The following is a 20005-nucleotide window of genomic DNA, read 5'->3' on the forward strand; positions in this document are numbered from 1 at the left end:
ATTAACACTGAAATTACTGTAGCCTCCCTGGTGTAAGAACGGTTACTTTAAGTGACTCATCCATAGACTCAGTTACATAATACTAGAACCCCTAAATACAGGCCTCTGACCTACTACCTACGCTTCAGGCCATGCTCATCAGGGTTAAGATAAAAAACTCACATCTGACAAGGAAATGAATTAGACACAGAACTGACGTTGCCCTAGTGCTTTCATTTTACTACCATAACTAAGAAATCCTGGTAAAATGTTTGTATTTCTTTAGTACGCATTCCAGCTAGCTAGAGAGGATAGTGCTTGTGTTTACTGTTGTTGATCTGGCACTAAGGAGAAACAGCAAGCAACATGAATCAAGGCAAAGATGAAGGTGACAACTGCAGTTCATTTCCTTTTGGACACAAGCATATCACAGTATTCATGAAAGAATGGTTCTGATCAGTTCAATGGACTTGGAGTTTATGGTGTTCAGGACACGAAGAAAAACAGCAATTTATATTATATGCTGGCATTTCCATCTGTCCCTTACTGTTCTGATGAGAAATGGCGCCACCAGCTAACCTACCGTCTGAATGTGTTACACTACACTTGTCTGTGTTTGTTTCTATTTTCTAATTATTTGCTCACTTCCAAACGTTACTCCTTTTCACTCCTAGCCTTGCAATTCTGAGATTACAGGCAGCCTCTTAATTGGTTGTCTTTTAGCCTTTGAGCTTTTTCTTTTTTCCCTCCAGCATTAGGCCTTATTGACTATCTCCCCTGGAACTCTCTTTTGACATCTGTGACACCACCCTGGTACTTTTTCTCCCATTTCCTTCAGTGATGTAACTTCTCTGCTTTATTTCCCATTTCCTCTTATTTCCTAGGTCTCCTGGCTTCAGCTCTCACCACAGTGACATCTCTAGCACAGACATATTGTTTTGCTTCTCTAATTGCCTGCTGGATCTCTCCTTCCTTCAAACGATCATTCAAATGACCTGTCATAATGACACTACTTGAAGCTGAAGGTCTCCCTCAAAACCAAATCCATGTAGGATTTCCTTATTTTTTAATATATTGCCAGTCACTCAGGCATAAAATCTAGCAGTTGTATTTCTACTCTCTTTATACTTTCTCTCTTGGATAATTGCAAGAGCCTCCTTCTCTCCACTCCCTGCTCCCTGGCCCATGCCAATAATCCACAGCGCAGAAACATGACAAAAAGTCTGCTCAAAATTCTTCAGTGACTTTATACTTCCTCCCATACATAATCTAAACTCCTTAGCATGGTATTCAAAGGCTCTCCATAATTTGTCCCTTGCCTGTTTGTCTTTACCTTTTTACCTTGTGCTTCCAATTTCAGATGGAGTAAATTATTCTAGGTTTTCAAATATGCTTTCCCTCTGCTTGTAATTCTCTTCCCCTTTTAGTTCATCAGGGCAAACTATTTCTATTCTTGAAGTCTCAGTTCACACCGTCTCCTCTGTGAAGTCCTCCCTGGTCGCACCAGATAGACTCAGGGGCTCTTTCCCTTAGATTCTTGTACTTGGTACACACCCCCATCACACCTACTGCAGCACACTACCTGTCTGCATGTCAGTCTTCCCACAAGACTCTTTGGAGGCTGGAAGCCATGTTTTTCACACATGTACTCCTAGGCAACAGGAACACGTATTTGTAGAATGACTGAATTAATAATACCGTAAAATTGCACACTACCTTATGGTTTTAAAAATACTTTAACACTTTTTTAGATTCTCACAAACACCTGTACTATAGACACAGGACTAAATATTACTCCTAACATTACGGTGGAAGACGGAGACTTGGCAAGACTGAAGGACAGCTCCCAGCTCACATGGCTGGGATCAAAAAGAGCTGGGATGAGAACCCAGGGTTTTCTGAAACCAAGTTCTGTTAACACACTGACGAGATTTGCAACTTGGTTTTCATTTCTGTGAGAAATGGGCATATTTATGTGAAAAAGTCAACCAATATAAAGAGCAGTGTATTCATTTGTATGGTATAAACCCCAAATTCTTAACATAATTAAAATCAGCAGTTAATTTTGACATTTTTTGATTGGCATTTTGGGAGAGACTAGTTAAGAAACAGAGGGAACCCTCATCAGTGTGACATGAGTTTAAGCATGACTGAACACAACTGTGTCTTCCCTCTATAATTAAAGATAGTGGTAATCAAAGTCAACTTTGGTGTGGGTTCATATGTGGTGATAAAGACCAAATGGGGGGGCAGTGGTGAAAGCAGAATTATTTTCACATAGTTTATATACAATGAGATCACCTTGTGATTCAAAGTTACATAGCAAACTTCCCTGTCCGCATTCACAGTGCTGCCTCCTCATCTCTGAAACAAAATCAAAATAGACCTATGTTCAAATCCTAGTTCTGTCACTTAGAAGCTTTGTAACCTTGGAAAAGCTACTTAACCTCTCTGTAAGACAGGAATAGTGATAACGACCTCTCAGGACTGTGGTGACAATTAAGTGAGCTATATTAAGTGAGATGTATTCTTTATTTCTTTTATATTCTCTGTAAGAACTAGCAAAGTGCTATACTTAAGGAATGAATATTAACCACATGACTTTATACATATTAGAAGATAACTGTGTGCTCAAACAGAACTTTAATCTTTAAATGCGATACCTTATCCTTAACCCCAATCCCTACCCCTCCCACACCTTAACCCCACTACCTTCACAACCAAAAGAGAAATCCACACATCAGGAAACCGTTATTGGGTATGGGTGACATTCACTGTTAATCAATGCAGGAAAACTTGGTAGCATAATTTCAGGCAGAGAGGGGAGAGGAAGACAGAGTTAACCGGTCCCTAAGAAATAAAGTAAAAGTTAAGCTAACAGGAGGAATATACATTTCTCATGTAGACCAGAGATTTTTCAAGAGAATATTAAACTTTATATTCAAGATGGATTTGCTTTTAGGTATTTTAGGGGAGAACCAATCATAGGTCAGAGTTGAAGAACCCTCCCCCAGCACTGTCTCCTCTCCCCTGTCCTCCTGGATGTATATGTTCTGACAAAAGGCAGAAAAGGTAGTATCCAGAATAGCAGAGGGTCGATCCTACCTCTATTCTCCTTTGCAGGCATCAGCAGCCCCTTGATATAGATTATTGGAGACAAGTGATGCTCACCCTTGGACACCGACAGATTACAAGGCAGCGAAGAGCTACTCTTACATGATAACCCTGTTTCCCTATACCTCAAGACTTCAGAGCTATTGAGTCTTTTAGAGAAAAAAACCCCTTTATAAAGCAAGAATCACCCTCCCTTCCCTCCGCCCATTTAACAGTTTGAAAACTGAAGAAGAGTTGTTTTACACAAAATATATAATGGCACTGTGATTGTTTTTCTAATAGATTTTCGCTTAACACCCCAGGGAGACAGCTAGACTTAAAAGTTTCTATTTGTAGTAGTGAAACATGCTAACAAATGTTTAACTTAAATATTTCCAGCATGGATGTTTTCTCCATTGTTCTAGTCACAGTCACTGATGTGTAGTCACAAAGATTTCATTAGCTTATGTTGCAAGTTGATATACAACCCGTTAGTGTTTCAGAGAAACACCACTCAGGTGTTTTGCTATTCTTCTGTGCAGTGCTCAGATGTGCTAAAGTGGTATAGTTACAGCCTGCCGCCAAGGTGTTGCTTACAATCTAAAGCCAGCTAATCTATTCTGTAATTCGGGCAGAAATAATGTGTGTTGCTGCTGTGGAATGTCTTTATAGTACAGAGGCAGATGTGGGAGACCTAGTGAGATCAGAATTATGGGGCAGAGAGCTGCCTACAAAAGATCTGTGCTCCCTTCCACAGCCAACCCTTGGTGGTGGGAGGTGGCTACTTTGCCAGGAACCTTGCATTCACTTATTCAAGTGGGGTCGTGGACGGAGTTCGGGCTAATGGAATATAGGCAGAAATTATATTCATCACTTCAGACCTGGCCCAGAAAAATTTTCTCCCTTGACTTCCTTGACCTTCCTTTCTCTTGTTTCTTCTAATATTTCCCTTGCAAATTACTATTTATCATTTTCCCTGAGTGTTTAAATGTAACTATTCTGTTTTCACGCTTCTAAACTTCCTGCTTTATACTCTTAACTTGGGTGATCTTTAGTCCTACAACTTCTGCTGTCACTTGTTTGCTGATGACTTCCAAATTCATAACCCTGTGCTTTCACTTTTCTCTTTCCCTATTTTCCAGTCACATTTCTAAATATACTTGTGCACCTTCCTTGGAGGTAATTCACTAACAACATGTCCAAAACAGGACTCACCTTCTCCCATTAATCCTATTATTCTTCCTCCAGCCTTTGCTCACGCTAGAAGCTCTCCTCCATCAGAATGCTCTACATTGGTCAGTAGCTTCACTCCCCTCCAAAAATATTTGAGCTAAGTTTTAGAGTCATTTTTGAGCCGTCCACCCTCACTGACTACACACAAAAAAAGACCAAGTGCTTTTGAGTATCTCCAAAATGTATCTCTCACATATACCTTGCTCTCTATTCTCACATTGTAGGTGTTGGCATTTTTCACCTACACAAATGCTATAAACTTCCTAACTAGTATCCCTAACTGCACTCTCTCCTCTTCTTCAACCCACCTTCCACACACCACTCATCAGAATTATTTTTCATATCAGAGTTACTCGATCATTGTCTCCAAGTTATAGAGACTCTCTGTTATCTATAGAATAAACTGTGAAGTCTTAAACATGGCAGTCAAGACTTTCTTCCTAGTGACACTTCCATTCATTCTTTCTGACCATGTGTCTTATCCTCTAACCACATCTTCTCACAATTCCGCAAAGGCATTTCCTATCTTCACACCTGCTTTTGCTCCTGCCGTGACCTTTTCTTGCCTGCCTACAGTGCTCTCCCACTCCAGCGCTGCTTCATGGAATCAACTCATCCTTCAAGGCGCAAGTGAAATGTCACCTCTTCTGCAAAGTATTTCCTTCTTTGTCTAGGTTCCTAGGGTACTCTGTACTATGGCACTATTTTTGGTTGCTTCCCTTTAGGAGGTAATGGCTTTAGTGTCAGGAGGTGTCTCACTCGTCTAAGTTTCTCTGGTGGACAGCACAGTCGTTGGTGTAGAGTAGAAGTTCAATAAATATTTCATGAATGAATCCATGCTAAGCAGATGGGCTCAAGAAAGAGCAACACAAGGACTGCAGATCGGCTTTCTAATTCACTAACCCACTTTGGCCTTGAATTTGCAGGCATCTCTGTTGCCACTGTGGGCTGTGAAATGAGTATAACTAGAACTCAATAAGAGACTGACATTCCTGATCTTTTCCACCTCTCATCTTAAAAATCCTGCCTGCTCCATACTTTGGTGGTTGCTGCCTTACAGTCTGCTTGTTGCTATCAATTCTCAGCAAATGACACCCACACATCTTTGCAAAAATTTCTTCCATCTTTAGTTTATCAGTCAGTAACTGCTTTGGCATGTTCTCGTCATGGTTTTCTCATGGCACCTGGATACAAAACACATTGCTAGTCAGCTTGTCCTACTTTTTCATATCCAATGTGGAAGTGAAATAAAAGAGCCTGATGAAAGTCAACCCTAAGTCGCAGACTGTAAAAGTAAAGTGTGCCCAAGATCTGCTTTTGTAGAAATGGGTGGAGCAACATTCCTTCTTTTTAAACATGAAATCTGGATAGAGATTTCCTGCTTTCTCCCACTTGGCTCCACAGTTTCCTATAGCCCTTCTGTTCCATTAATGCATCACTGGCCTGAGGAAAATGGACACTTGTCCTCTGATAATAAAGTCTTGGGGCAGTTGGCAGGGATTCATGAAGCAGAAGAGCTATGACTACACTGAATTGTGACAATTTAAAACAAAAACAGCAGGCACTGAAGATTTATCACTTCTCTCTTCCTCCCCCATGCTGCTCAGCTCATTGTTTATACCTCTAGCATAGCACTCTGCCTTGATGTATAGCTAGTTATAAATGTGTCTGTTAAAACCACTAACCTGTAAGTCCTGGTAGACAGATCTATCTAACTTATATTTGTATCCTCTGCAGTGCTTAACACAGTCGTGAAAATATTACTTAATAACTGTTCATTGAATCTTTGCTGAAATGCATGTCTTCACTTATTCCTTACACATGGTGACAGAGTGAACAAAAGACACTGTTGAACTGTCAGGAGAGTTTCTTAAATATTTTCAGTTGCAAGCTTAAAATTAGTACCACTTATCATTCCTTTGTTTCCTTAATTCATTATTTAAAAAAATATTTACTGAGTGCTGACTGTGTGCCAGGTACTGTATTAATCACTAGCAAGCCCAAGGTGAGCATGATAGAAAAGGCTCCTGTCCTCATGAGCTCACTCACATTCTGGAGGGGAAAACGGACAATATAAACAAGTATTCACATATAACAAATTAATAACAGAGTGTGACAACTGTTAGGAAGTGTATAGGTTGCTATGATAAAACAAGGAGGGACTTACTTACATAAGGTGACAAGTGGAAGTCTCTCTGAGGAAATGGCATTTTAAGCTGAGATCTGAAGGAGTGAGAGATCTTGCCATGTGATGAGCCAGAGAAAATGAGCTCCAGACGGTGGGAATTGTTAAGTGCAAAGGCCCAGAGGTGGGAGAGAGTTTAGTAAGTTCTGGGAATCTGCAATCAGTTATGACCAGAGTATCATGAATAAGAGGGAGAATGAATGAGCTCAATTTAAAAAGGTAGGCAGAAGATATCTTTGTTATAGAGGGCTTTGAAGTACCCATTAAAGAATTTTCAAGAGGAAGTTATATGGTTGAATTTGTGCTTTAAAAAAAATGACTTTGGCTGCTAGTGGAGAATGGATAAAGGGGAGGCTCTCCCTAGTTAGGAGGCTAAAGCAGTTCACGTGAGAACCTAGGGTGTGGTCTGTAGAGGTGGAAATAAGTCCGTGAATACTTACGAATAAAACTGGAATGATCAAACCAACTGGATATGCTGATGGCTGAGTGAATACATGTGAGTACATGTCTCACGGCTGTGGGTTCTTACGGTTGGGAGGATGGAAGGCTATTAGTGCTGATTTTACCAATGTGGAGCTCTAGCTGCTTTTGAGAAAGTCTCTAGAGACAGCTGAGTAAGTTGCTGTACTCACAACAAAGAAAACGTGCTGTCATGTCCCCCTAAGCTGGCGGTAACTACTTCTGATTGCTGTGCCATTAACTGTGGTTTGACAAACTAGGAAAGCCTGTGGGATTCCCATCTTTTCATTCGGCCAGTGTTGCTTCAGAGACTCATTAATAGGACAAATTAGCCTCTATTTCCTATGCTACTTTCAGTACCAAAACTTTTCCTTAATCACCTGCTCTACTTCCCATTTTAGATTTTTAGGTAAGTTGTTTTAACCAGCATTTGCTATTCAGGGCATACCCACTTAAAAAAAAAAGAATATATATATATACACACACACATGCATACATATATATATACATACATATGTACATACATATATCTATTTATATATAACTTTATTTTCTTTTAAAGATTTTATTTATTTATTTGATAGAGACATAGCGAGAGAGGGAGAAGCAGGCTTCCCGCGGAGCAGGGAGCCCAATGCGGGGCTCGATCCTAGGACCCTGGGATCATGACCTGAGCCAAAGGCAGACACTTAACGACTGAGTCACCCAGGCGCCCAGATATTTATATATAACTTTAAACATATAAAGCAATATTACTTTCTTGTAGCAAAATCAAATGTAGGACAGTACAAGTCCATTTTGTTTTCTTTAGTTGACTCTTCTGCATGCCTTCCAAATCATAAAAGAATGCTCTCTCTCCATCTTATCATAACTATTTCTTTGTATATTTATTAACTTAGCAAACTTCACATGAGTTTTTATGACAGTAAGAACAATTACTAGCTTTTTCCAAACTTAATTTTGGATTTTGAAAAGGAAAAAAAAAGTGTTATTGTTGAAGGTATAAGAGTCTTGAAGGTGGGAACAGTATGCCTATTTGACTAATAGATGTGGGCTCCATGATTTATATGGAGAGAGAACAAATATGTAAAGTTGAAGGACATTCATGCAGTTGGCAAACTGGACATATTCCAAGATATACATTAGATTTCATCTAATTTCTCCCTGCTAAATTAAATCACAAAACCATGACCTTAGGTCACCAGAGTAATATTTCAGATGTGAGTCCCACATTTATTCTTGATGCCAATAGGGAGTCAGAAACTGGATTAGATAATAAGGGAAAAAACTTATTGGCAAGTTAGACAAATCTCTAATAATATGACATATCAATGAAATCTCTCCTTGGAAAGTACACATGCAAATTGTAACATCAGAAGACTAATTTCCCCTCAGTGATAGAAAGGAATTAGAAGTGTAGCAGATGCAGACCCAGCACAGAGATTAGAGAGTTAATATTTCCAGGCAGGTAAGATCATCTACTAATAGTCAAGTGCCAGTAAAGGATGTACATTGCCTTTTTCCTTGAAGTAACTCTTCCAAACCTCCTAAGGGCTGATGTGGTTCCAGACCCTTTTTTCCTTCCCATGATCCATCACTTTGCTGAATTCTTTCCTAATGCTTTTGGAAAGCAGAACCTATTCCCAATTTAAGGGTTTGTTACGGGAGCCTGCAATGGCTATCAGTAGTAACCTAGAGTTTGTGCTTCAGCGAGGGCAAGGTTAAATGTCATCCTGCCTGGAGGCTCATGTTTGGATTAAAACAGTATTAAAGAGGGCACATTCTGCATGGAGCACTGGGTGTTATACACAAACAATGAATCAGGGAACACTACATCAAATACTAATGATGTAACGTATGGTGATTAACATAATAAAAAAAATCCTTGTGATTTAAAAAAAAAAACAATCAGAATCACCTTAACTCTGCAACTCACCATTCTGTGGTTATTTCAGACCCATGTATTCTATAAGAAGGCAGGCTGTGCAGGTCCTCTGCACAAAGTAGTTTTCCCTTTTAGGGGGAATGCCTTCTTTTTGCCTTAGGAAAACTGCTTATTCTCTGACAGTCTGCTTTGTGGCATGGATTTTGGAGCATCAGGTCTCCAATGTGTAACTCACGGACTAATATGACCAAAATAACTAGGACAAATCTCAACAGACCATGTATTATAAGATGTCAACTCTAGTCACAGAGAGTCAAGCAAATACTCAACTACCCTAACAGGATTTGTGTAGCCCTTCCCCCCCCTTTTTCACCTGCCATAAAGTTTGCTTCTCTTAGTTTGAGGAAATCAGGTCAACCCAAATCAGGCTCCCAAATCAGAATTTCATTAGGTCGTAGCAGTTCAGTACTCAACAAAGTTCACAAGCCTCATGTGTTTTATTCAAACACTTAAAAATAAGGCAACTGAGTCTTCTGATCTTTATATAAAGATCTTACATATATATTCCTATATATGTATATACATAAAATTTGATCTGTGATCTGTTCCTATGGAAGGGGAGGCTAGATACCATGAAGACAAAGATAGTGAAGAAAGGAAACAAAAAAAGGGTGGGGGTTCATGCAGGGCTAGCCTAACACTCCGCAGAAATTTTAAGTTGCACAGGGCCAGCAGCCCCCAGCTGTTTACTCTCCCAGCCTCAGATTTCAACTATCAAAGTCATCAATAGGTTAGATAACAAAGACCGATGACTTGTTTTCTCAAACGCCTTACTTGAAATGCACAAGTCGCTTCAGATGTGTTTTCTATCTCCCTCTTATTAGCATAATAGCAGAGATTAGTTTATAAGATTAGTGAGTTAATCTGATATCTCAGTGCCCGAGGGAATAAAATATAAAATGGATTAATTTCAGAGTATGACAGGATATGACAGTGATGAATAGTGGGAAATGGAAAGCAGGATAAGGTGGTGAGGTCTAACGTTTGTCAGGGCTTCAAGAGGCGTATTTTCATCCAGAATGCAAATCCAAAGTTTTAGAAGTTCTGATGTGATAAAAAATTTTTCAGTGATGTTCTGCTCACAGTTTGATACACCCACACACACCCATCCTGTTACCAAGCTGAGAAAAGACATCTATAACTCATCTCTTTCTGTGACAGTTATATGTTTATGCAACATTAGGTCATTCTCTCTGGGATGTCAGCTCTCTGACATCCTGGGACAACAGGCCGTCTGATATTTAAAATAAGGAAAACTCTATCTCAGCTGTAGCACTGACCTCTGGCTCTGCTATTTCCTCTTTCCAGCACCATCCTCAGATTATTGACTCTCTTCAGCTTAGCAGAAGTACCTCCGTGGGTGGCCTATTTCTGATGAAGATCAACTACTTTTTGGCTTCAGTATAGAATATTCTCGTCTGTGTCTAATTCCCTAATAAGGTCAGCTAGTTCAGGGTGAATGAGTGAGTGTTGAAAGCCGAGGAAGATGGACTAGAAGAGACAGAGATGTTCTGCTGCCTCTGAGAGTTCTCCTTACACCGAGACAGGCCTGTCAGCACTGGCTTACACAGCGTGATTTCAGAGGCACAGAGTTGGTCTCTCTGGTCTACGGAAATACGTGTGATGCTCTAGAGAGAAACTGGGGAGAAACAGAAGAGCAGTGGGGGAATGTACAGGAAGGAGAGGCTGAAGACCACAAAGACAATCCCTGCTTTGAAAGAGTCAGGCTACTCAGACCTGCCTGAAATGGAAGGCAATTAGAGCCAGTTTCTTTGAAAGGCCAGCTTGGGCTTTGGCCATAGCATTAAATTCTTAGTGAATTTCCATCTCATTGACCCAGGGGGGGTCTCAAACTCTGAGATCAATACTTTGGTAACAAAGCTGGTGCCAGATAGTGCTGGATAGAAGGCTGGATTCCAACTGAAATGAAATGTAAGGAAGCTTTTTTGGTAACTCCTGGTCCTACTATTTTATTCTCTCTGCCATTAAGTGATATATGATGATCCCTCAGCAGCTCTGTGTGTTATTCAATCACCAGGGAACAGACCACACAGCATCTGAAGTTAGAAGTGTTTGCTTGTCCCAGTGTATCAGCTTGTTGCCAAAACGCTTCTGGTTAATAAGTCATGTTGAGAAGGTAAGCTTGTAAAGTCATGATATGGCTGCAAAATGCCATATTTTCTCCTTTGGGAGCCCCTGAGGGTTTTATCTGTTGTAAGGACACTGTTAATTCAGTGGGAGCCTGGCTGCCTTGGACTTCAGCATTCAATTCTCTGAGATGTTCCAGGAAGAGACAGAGAGAGCAAGTGGCAAAGTTTCTCTGAAAACTGATTTCAAAGTGTTCATGAGGCAATTCTAGATTGGTTCTTTTTATTAAATATGTGGTTTCCAACTCTATGTATTTAGCATAGTAGCAGTACTAGTAGGATTTATAATAAAATACTCTTGGGAATGTCATACAATTCATAGAAGAGACTCAGACTTTTTTTTTTTTTTTTTAATATTGGGCCCCCGAATGCTAATAGCAGAGGACTACTGTTGCCTATCCAATTAGCCACAGGATTTAGTTAAGGTATATCTAAAAGGGTGCAAAGGGTGGGGTGGGGTGGAAGAACATTCCTTGAACACTTTCTTTGTACTCTGTGCTATTTTAAGTATACGTATTATACTATATATGACCTCATTTAGTTCTCAACAACTTTAGGAATTATCTCTTTTACATAGATAAGAAAATTGTCTCAGAAACATAAAACTCTCCAAAGGTCACAGTTCCTAGAAGAAATAGAATTTATATGCAGGTAATGACTCAAAAACCCATGTTTTTTCCACTATAGCTTGTTTCTTTAAAAGTTTCTCTCTCAGGGAAAACACCACAGAATCTACTGCCTGGCTTAATATCTTCATCAGAATCTGGAACTAATTTTCTAACAAAGTGGCATGTAGTAGGCTGAGCAGCATGCCCACAAGCACAGTTGTGTTCAATAAGGCCGGCTGAAGAACACGCCAGAAGAGAAATAAAACCCCAGCGTGGTCAGAGAGGTTTAGTCTCTCTGATGAGTCACGGTCGGAGGCACAGATTTGGCCTCTCTCCTTTCTGAGCCAGAATAAGCTCTGCATTTGCCAGCTATGTTGTTGGTGTCTTCTTTGTTTCCCGGAAGGCAGGGATATATGAAAACACCAACTTTGTTAAAGGAATAATTCTTTTAAAAAAGGCAGTGTGGAGTAGAAAGCACACCCCACTAGGATGCTAGAGATCTAGGTTCTACCCAAGAGAATGGGAAACAGTTTCACACCTAGTCTGGCTTGTTGAGCTGAGAAAGATTAAGTCAGGGTCAAGCTCATCAGGCAAGAGTGTTGGGCGTGCATGATTGCAGGGCAGGGGAAAGGCGGTACATACCACACACCTGCCATTCTTTTTCTAGTTCTTCCTCCTTTCTCCTACCTATTAACTTGATGACTTCTGGCACTGATTCAGCATCTTAAGGCCTTTGTAAAATGGGCACAATGGCAACTTCTTCATCTACAGGGAGAGCAGCTAGGCCAGCTGATCTCTTCAGGTCTGTTTCAGCTGTGAGGTTTAAGATTTCTTTTTCCAGCATAAACCTTAGCACTGGATGGGCTTTAATGGGGTTAGTCACTGGTGGCTTTAAAAATGGTATGACTTTTAAAAGGGCAACTGCAATTTTAAAATGTTTCTGGTTTAAGTCAAAGAGATGAACAATATATCAATTCTTCATATCGGAAGAACACTGAGGAAGTCTATGAAATGGCTAAATTAATTATAGCCTGGGTTCACTAGCACAAAGAAAATTATTTAGGACTATATAGAAAGGTAGGAGGGTATTCTAAATATCTATGCAGATTTTGAGTCTTATGGAAATAACATTGTGAGAAAATAAATTAACCTCATTACAGCCTTGTCTTGAGAAGAAACAGAGATGATGTTTCCTTTGTGTGAAATGTTCAATGAAGAACACTTCTCACTGCTTTCAATACCCATGCTCCATGCAATCAATACAAAATAGGCTCAGAATTGCTTATTACAGGTCTATGGCTTACCTGGGATCACAGAGAAATTTGGTTTTCTCTCCTTCTTCTCTCCAGATAAGCCATTCTCGAAAAGAAGGATGTACAAACATACGAGTCATGTCTCTGCGCTTGATTAGGAACATGGAGAGGTTCTCCATTCTCTGCTGAAAATCCTCCCATTCTAGGGTGCCTTCAATGCTACCAGCATTGATGGCCTGGAAGATATGTTCATCAGTGAGTGGGTGCAGAGAGGCCACTGCCACATTCAGGAGAGGCATCACCCGGTCAAAGGAAGACTGGGTTGGGAACTTCATATTGCACTGGAGTAAATAAACCTCAGAGAGCGAAACAGGAACTACTTTGTAGCTAGAGCTCTTTAACACTAGATAGCCTTTCTCTATGAGGTCAAATGTGAGTTTCAGGTATAGATAGGACCCTTGACTGAGGGTCTTGAGGTGAGAACTGAGTTTGCCAAATGTAGTATTGTCCATTTTGCCATTAAGTGAAATGTTATTCTGGATCTCTGAGCTGCTGTGTATCCGGTGCAGGATGTAAGCCTGCAGATCCTGGTCTATGGCTTCATTCTCTTCTAGTCGATCCAAAAATATCCTATGGAAAGGCAGCAGCTTGGTAATTTCCTAAAACAGATGGAGAGAGAGAGAGAGACAGAAAGACCTTCAGTTTCCCCTAACTCTTGTGATACACTCTGAGGTCCACACATTTATTCTAAACTTCCAAGTGGCCGAAGATGGAAATATGATCAAGTATTAGTATGCATAGGTTAAAACAAATTTGTTGCACAGAGGGGACACAACTTTTCCTAACACTGAGACTTAAGATAATTTTTTATCAGTCTTCACAAAAGGTACTTTAGGAGTGATTTAATGGTCAATATTCTAAATTACACCTCTAACATAAATAGAAAGTGGAGTGCCATATAACTCTTTTGTTGTAATCTCGGTGTAAACCATGGCATAACATCAAGGTACAATTCAGTAAGAGAAATGCACGAGGACTTAAAGAACACCATATAAAAATGTGCCTTTCATAACCTTCCTAATAAGATGACTACATTTTAGTGAAGACTTTTTGGAGATGACTTAGCCTAAAGGAATACTTCTAATATGCTTGGTACCTTGGTGATCTGCTTGGAAATTATACTGGGGAAAGGTGATAGAGCTTTGTGGTTACTTATGCTCTGGATTCCATCTTATCTGCACACGGACTTTGGTCCTGCAAGTATCCTCTTTCTTCTGCATCAATTTCTTCTTCTTTACTGGATCACACAGACGAATGGCACCACAAACCCTCCCCCCAGCTACTATCCTAAATCTCTGTCCCCATTTCTAGCAAAACTTCACAGAAGAGTTTTCTCTACTTCCTATCTCTTGTTCCTCCTTCCCATTCTGTCCTCTCTTTGTTGCAATGAGATTCAACACCACCTCATTTCACTGAAATGATTCTTGTCAAGGTTTTATGTAATTTTCACTTTGCCTGGCTGAGGCCTAACCTGTGTTTCCGGCTTAGTCCTCTCCCCTGAGCTCTCATCATATACGTTGGTCTACTCGACATTTACATTGGGATGTTGTACAGACAAACTTCACATGACTAAATCAGAACTAATGAATTTTGCCCCCTGCGACAAAACCTTCCCATGTCAATAAACCGCATTACCACCAACCCTACCACCAAATTATAGGCTCCTGTGATCTTTCTCTTTTCCTCATACCGGCATTTACCCAATTGTGCACCCAAATCCCATGTTTTGCTTTTGAATCTTCTTTCTTGATCATCCCACATTCAGCCCATCATTAAGTCCCTTTGATTCTCCTTCATAGTATAGTCCAAATATGACCACTTCACAGGGTCCCTACCCTGTGATACTAGACTGATCACTCTAGTCTAAGCTCCAAATATGACCACTTCACAGGGTCCCCTACCATGATCACTCTAGTCTAAGCCTTTCGCCCATCCTGCTCCTATTCTTGATCCCCTACCTTTTATTATCTTTGTGGCCAACAGCCAAAGAAATCTTTTAAAAAGGTAAATCAGATCCCATTATTTTGCCAGGCTCCTGGGAGAGGGCTTTCCCATGGTCCTATCTAAAATAACTATCATTCCCATTTATCTGTTTATCCTATTTTATTTGTCTTCAGAACACCAATACTACCTAAAATTTTAATATATATTTAATTTTTCACTTAGTTTCTGTTTGTGTTCCTCACTGGAATATAAGCTTTATGAGGGCAGGGATATAGTTTGTCTTGTTCACTGCTCTATCTTCAGCTCCTAGAAAGTGCCTGACACACTTGAAGTACTTAAGAAATGTCTGTGGAAATAATGAATTATCAAATATGAGGGTTTTTTTTTAAAGACCTGTGAATTATTTCACTGTCAGAGCTGAATGAAAATAAGAAAATTCTTGGTTGAAGTGAATGAAGTATCTGGGAAGTTATACAGGTCTTGATTTATGAGGACACTGAAATTTTGACTTTGTAGATTAATATGTATAGTAGTACTTTTCCTATCCTTGGCATAGCTGAAAAGTTGAAGTCATCTGCTCATCAAGTCATACTTAAAATGTCTTTTGAGACTGCACATGGCATTATGTAAAAAATACAAATGAGGATAACATCTCCTAAGCATACATTTAGTAAAACTAGTCAGAGATTGTGTTCCTGGAAGTTTCTTCTTTTCATCCTTGATCTTTAACAATCCAGTTACTGACCAGTAAGAGATTACATAATTTTTAGTTGTAAAGATGCATTTACATTGATTCATCCACATTCTTTAATTTAAATTACTTTGAGATTAACAACAAACATCTGCAAGGTGGTGGCCAGCATTATAAGTATAGTTTCTGATCAAAGAAGGCAGCAAAGCTAATTGGTCAACATGCAGGAATACTCCTAAGTCCCTGGGAGAGAGAAACTGTTTTCTGTACACTAGTAATTATTACAAGCGGGCTATATCGAAATAGTGGGATAGGTGTGTAATATTGTGAGACTTTGATGCTCAACAAACAAGGCAATGGTTAGGCAAAAAAAGGTTGAGAAACTGTTCCAAACCAAGTATGAATATGTAAGGAATAGGGGATACCAACTCAGCTACAACAAGAACAAGGTTTTATGTAATCTTGTGAGGGATGAGGTGAAGTCATTTACCCTTAGCCCATATGTCTTTGCAGGCTCAGTCCCACATTTCTAGTCCTTCTTCTAGGCCATTAAGTGATCAGTGAGTGAGGGTGGAAGGTAAAAAAGATAAAAAAAAATCTTATCTCCCAGTTGTAGTACATTTAATCTAAAGCCTTAATGCTGCCAATATTTCTTAGAGGAAGGTATACACCGTCCTATTATAGAAAAGTTGTTTCAGTTGAAGCAGAGGGGGGGAAGGAGAAATCCGACTCTAAATGGCAGACAGAACTGGGTTTTACATGGCATTACATGATAAAAAAAAAAGTAAAACAAAACTCAAACAGCAAATTAGAGTGTTAGGGATATAATTTGCATTGCTGTGCTCAGGACAAAGTCTAGAAAAATGGACCTTCTTTTCATGTTATTTTGAGGGACACTTTATGAAAACCAGAGCAATGGAAATGGGAATCTGAACTAAGACAGTCATACACAGAGACTGGACTTAGATCATCTGATCTCTCACTCTCAAAATATACTCTTTGGGAATTATTCTTGCTAGTGCTCGAAGACATGGTAGAGGTTTAAAAAAACTCATCACTAAGGAACAAGGATCTAGAACTTTTTCTGTTTAAGCACTCTCCAAGAGAAATAATATATGGTCCCAAAGCAAACAAACACATACCTGTAAACTGGTCCTAACTGTTACAATTAGTTTGAGCCAAGAAGGAAATTTTCCAATCATTTTACTCAGAAATGAAACAATTGTGTCCCCATAATCCGGTTTGTGAAATTCTGCTTCATTTAATCCATCAATTAGGATGATGAAATCTTCATCTGGGATTTTTCTCTCTGAGACAGAAAGAAACAGATTACTTAATAATTACCAAGTGGATAACTGAGTTCTTTTTGGGTCCTTGATCACGTATCTGTTTGGGGAAAAAAAAATTAGAGAAGATCTCTTATGTGTTTACTAAATGCTCAGGGTACATAATTTATTATAAAGACAAAGAATAATTCATCTAGTGAATTCATTTTGTTTTTACCAGGGGTGAAAGTTTTGTTACATATGTAATATATGAAGTGTATGTATCATCATCATCTCCCCCATGTTATCATGTGTGAGACAGCCTGACCATGACATTTGTGAAAATTTGCACATGGAAATTCATTTTTCTCCCATACTTGAAAACGCTGAAAAGAATGTGTTGGTTTTTTCTATCTGATAGCATTTAAGAAAACAAAGTCACATGTTCCTTTGGGAACCACCCCCCCGGCGCCCCCACCAAAAAGGTTTAATGTGAAGTCCAAAACAGTATATATGACTTGATGTGAATGTGTAGTGGGAGAGAAGGGTGTGGAACAGAGAAAAGGAATCCCAGCCAATAGAGAGAGGTCACTAGGCAGGTTGGATCCCAAGACCTTACAGAACTAGCAGCTTCTTAGACTATACCTAATGCAGCTTCAATGGGACCAGACACTTGTGTGATCTTCCCAGGAGGAAGAAGTCAATGGGAAAGACAAATGCCTGCCACTTTTGTGTTTAGTTCCCTCCTGAACTCTATAATAATCTCCTAACTTGACAAAATACGTTTATCTTTAGGGCGAAGCTGTAGAAAAAGGCTTGGTGGGTTTTCAGGCTTCCACTCTCGTTAAATGCTTAGTGATTCTTGAACCACAGTGAACAAATTAGAGATTAAAAAACCCCCAGGTTGAATGCACACTTTAGTACAAATGAATTTCAAGTAAGAAGTAAAAGTCACTACATTTGACCCTTGAACAATATGGCTTTGAATCGCATGGGTCCACTTACATGTAGATTTTTTTAGAGAAATACAGTACAGTACTGTAAATGTATTTTCTCTTATGATTTTCTGAGTAACTTTTTTCTCTAGCTTACTTTATTGTAAGAATACATTACATAATACATACACCATAGAGAATATGTGTTAATTGACTATGTTATTGGTAAGGCTTCAGGTAAATAATAGGCTATTAAAAGTAAGTTTTTGGGGAGTCACAAGTTGTATGCAGATTTTTGTCTCTGTAGGTGTCAGTGCCCCTAACCTCTGGGTTGTTTAAGAATCCAGTGTGGTTAGTAGGACTTGACAGGTTCTTAAGGGAGGAAAGCAGGGGGAAGAAAAAAGTTACTGAATACCTGAAATGGAACACAGGTTACATCTGAGGAGGAAAAGAGTAAGTTGGAGACAAAAGGAAAAGTCTGTGGATTTCTGTACAAGATTGGCTCTTTTGAAAGAGTCAAGACCAATCAAAAATACATATTTTGGTTTTCTATTTGAAAATATGCAGATTTTTTTCATGATTAATAAAACTTACTATTTTCCCCCCAAAGTACAAGCTTTATATTTATAGCAACTTAATTTCAATATTGTAAGGACTATAAGTCAGTTCTCAAATTATGAAGTTTTAACTAGTACTTTCAGTTGGTGACTTTCTGAAATGAACTATGGATTCCAGCTCTATTAACAATGATCATTAATGAAATGACATCCTTGATGATATAGTACTAAGAAAAAAACATTCCTAAGAATAGGGAAGTCCAAAGAATTAGGGAAGAGAAAAAAGTTGTTTGGAACTAATGGACTGACCCACAAAGGTGGGGGCACCATCACCTTGCCCCACCAAGTGGTATGCTGAAGCCATCCTGTACTGGTCCAGGAGAACCCATTGCAGTATTTTTAAGAGCTAGTTGTTAAGCAGCCTGGTAGCCTGAAATTGGCCGAGGTGAGAATATTTATTTACACAGTGGAAACAAGCAAATACCACAAGCTCTCCTTCTCCAGCTGGCTGTTAAAATTTTATCAACACACCACTGCCTCCCCAACTTCAATTATACCTCCCTTAACTTCACCCAGACTCCTTCATCAAAAAGCCAGGATCTTCCAATGGAGAAAAAGTCTGGTGATAATGCATCTGCTGGGATTTTCTTTGGGAAAAACATTTCAAACACATTCTTAAGCATAAAGATCAAGAACATGCTCTAAATTATCTAGACATTTTAATGAATGAAATAATTCAATTGCTGATAAAATAAAATTTTCATTTGCATAAATTCCCAGATTATATTATTCTTGCCAAGAGTAAAGTAGACAATATATCATTTCTTTTTTTTAAAAAAAGGAAATATGTCCCACTTAAGATAATTATATTGTTCTCAATCTTGGCTATTTTCCTTTTTTTGGAGATTTGCTTCCTTGAAGAAGTTACTTAGAAGTCACCTATTAATACAGGTGATATGAAGGAAGTATCAAAAATATTTCATCTGTTGTTGGCGGGGATGCGGAGAAAGGGGAACCCTCCTACACTGCTGGTGGGAATGCAAGCTGGTACAGCCACTCTGGAAAACGGTATGGAGGTTCCTCAAAAAGTTGAAAATAGAGCTACCATACGATCCAGCAATTGCACTACTAGGTATTTACCCCAAAGATACAAATGTAGGGATCTGAAGGGGTACATGCACCCCGATGTTTATAGCAGCAATGTCCACAATAGCCAAACTGTGGAAAGAGCCAAGATGTCCATTGACAGATGAATGGATAAAGAAGACACACACACACACACACACACACACACACACACACACAGGAATATTATGCAGCCATCAAAAGGAACGAAATCTTGCCATTTGCAACGACGTGGATAGAACTGGAGGGTATTATGCTGAGCGAAATAAGTCAATCAGAGAGAGACATGTATCATATGACCTCACTGATATGAGGAATTCTTAACCTCAGGAAACAAACTGAGGGTTGCTGGAGTGGTGGGGGGTGGGAGGGATGGGGTGGCTGGGGGACAGACATTGGGGAGGGTATGTGCTATGGTGAGCACTGTGAATTGTGCAAGACTGTTGAATCACAGATCTGTACCTCTGAAACAAATAATACATTATATGTTAAAAAAAAAAAAGAAGATAGCAGGAGGGGAAGAATG

General features: G+C 39.4%; 1 protein-coding gene across 10 annotated transcripts in view; it reads right to left on the reverse strand.

The window, feature by feature from the left end:
- The window catches only part of TANC2 (tetratricopeptide repeat, ankyrin repeat and coiled-coil containing 2), a 352068-nt gene that overhangs the window by 47603 nt on the left and 284460 nt on the right, over positions 1-20005 (reverse strand). For all 10 annotated transcript variants that reach the window (XM_073883063.1, XM_025890285.2, XM_073883069.1 and 7 more), the window contains 2 exons: positions 16740-16906; positions 12954-13561 (listed from right to left, as the gene is read on the reverse strand). In XM_073883063.1, coding sequence (XP_073739164.1) covers positions 12954-13561; positions 16740-16906 — 775 coding nt within the window. The remainder of the gene's footprint in view (positions 1-12953; positions 13562-16739; positions 16907-20005) is intronic.

Source organism: Callorhinus ursinus, unplaced genomic scaffold (genome assembly GCF_003265705.2).
Source record: "Callorhinus ursinus isolate GAN/ISIS: 27379988/994484 unplaced genomic scaffold, GSC_fseal_2.0 scaffold50, whole genome shotgun sequence".
Taxonomy (NCBI): domain Eukaryota; kingdom Metazoa; phylum Chordata; class Mammalia; order Carnivora; family Otariidae; genus Callorhinus; species Callorhinus ursinus.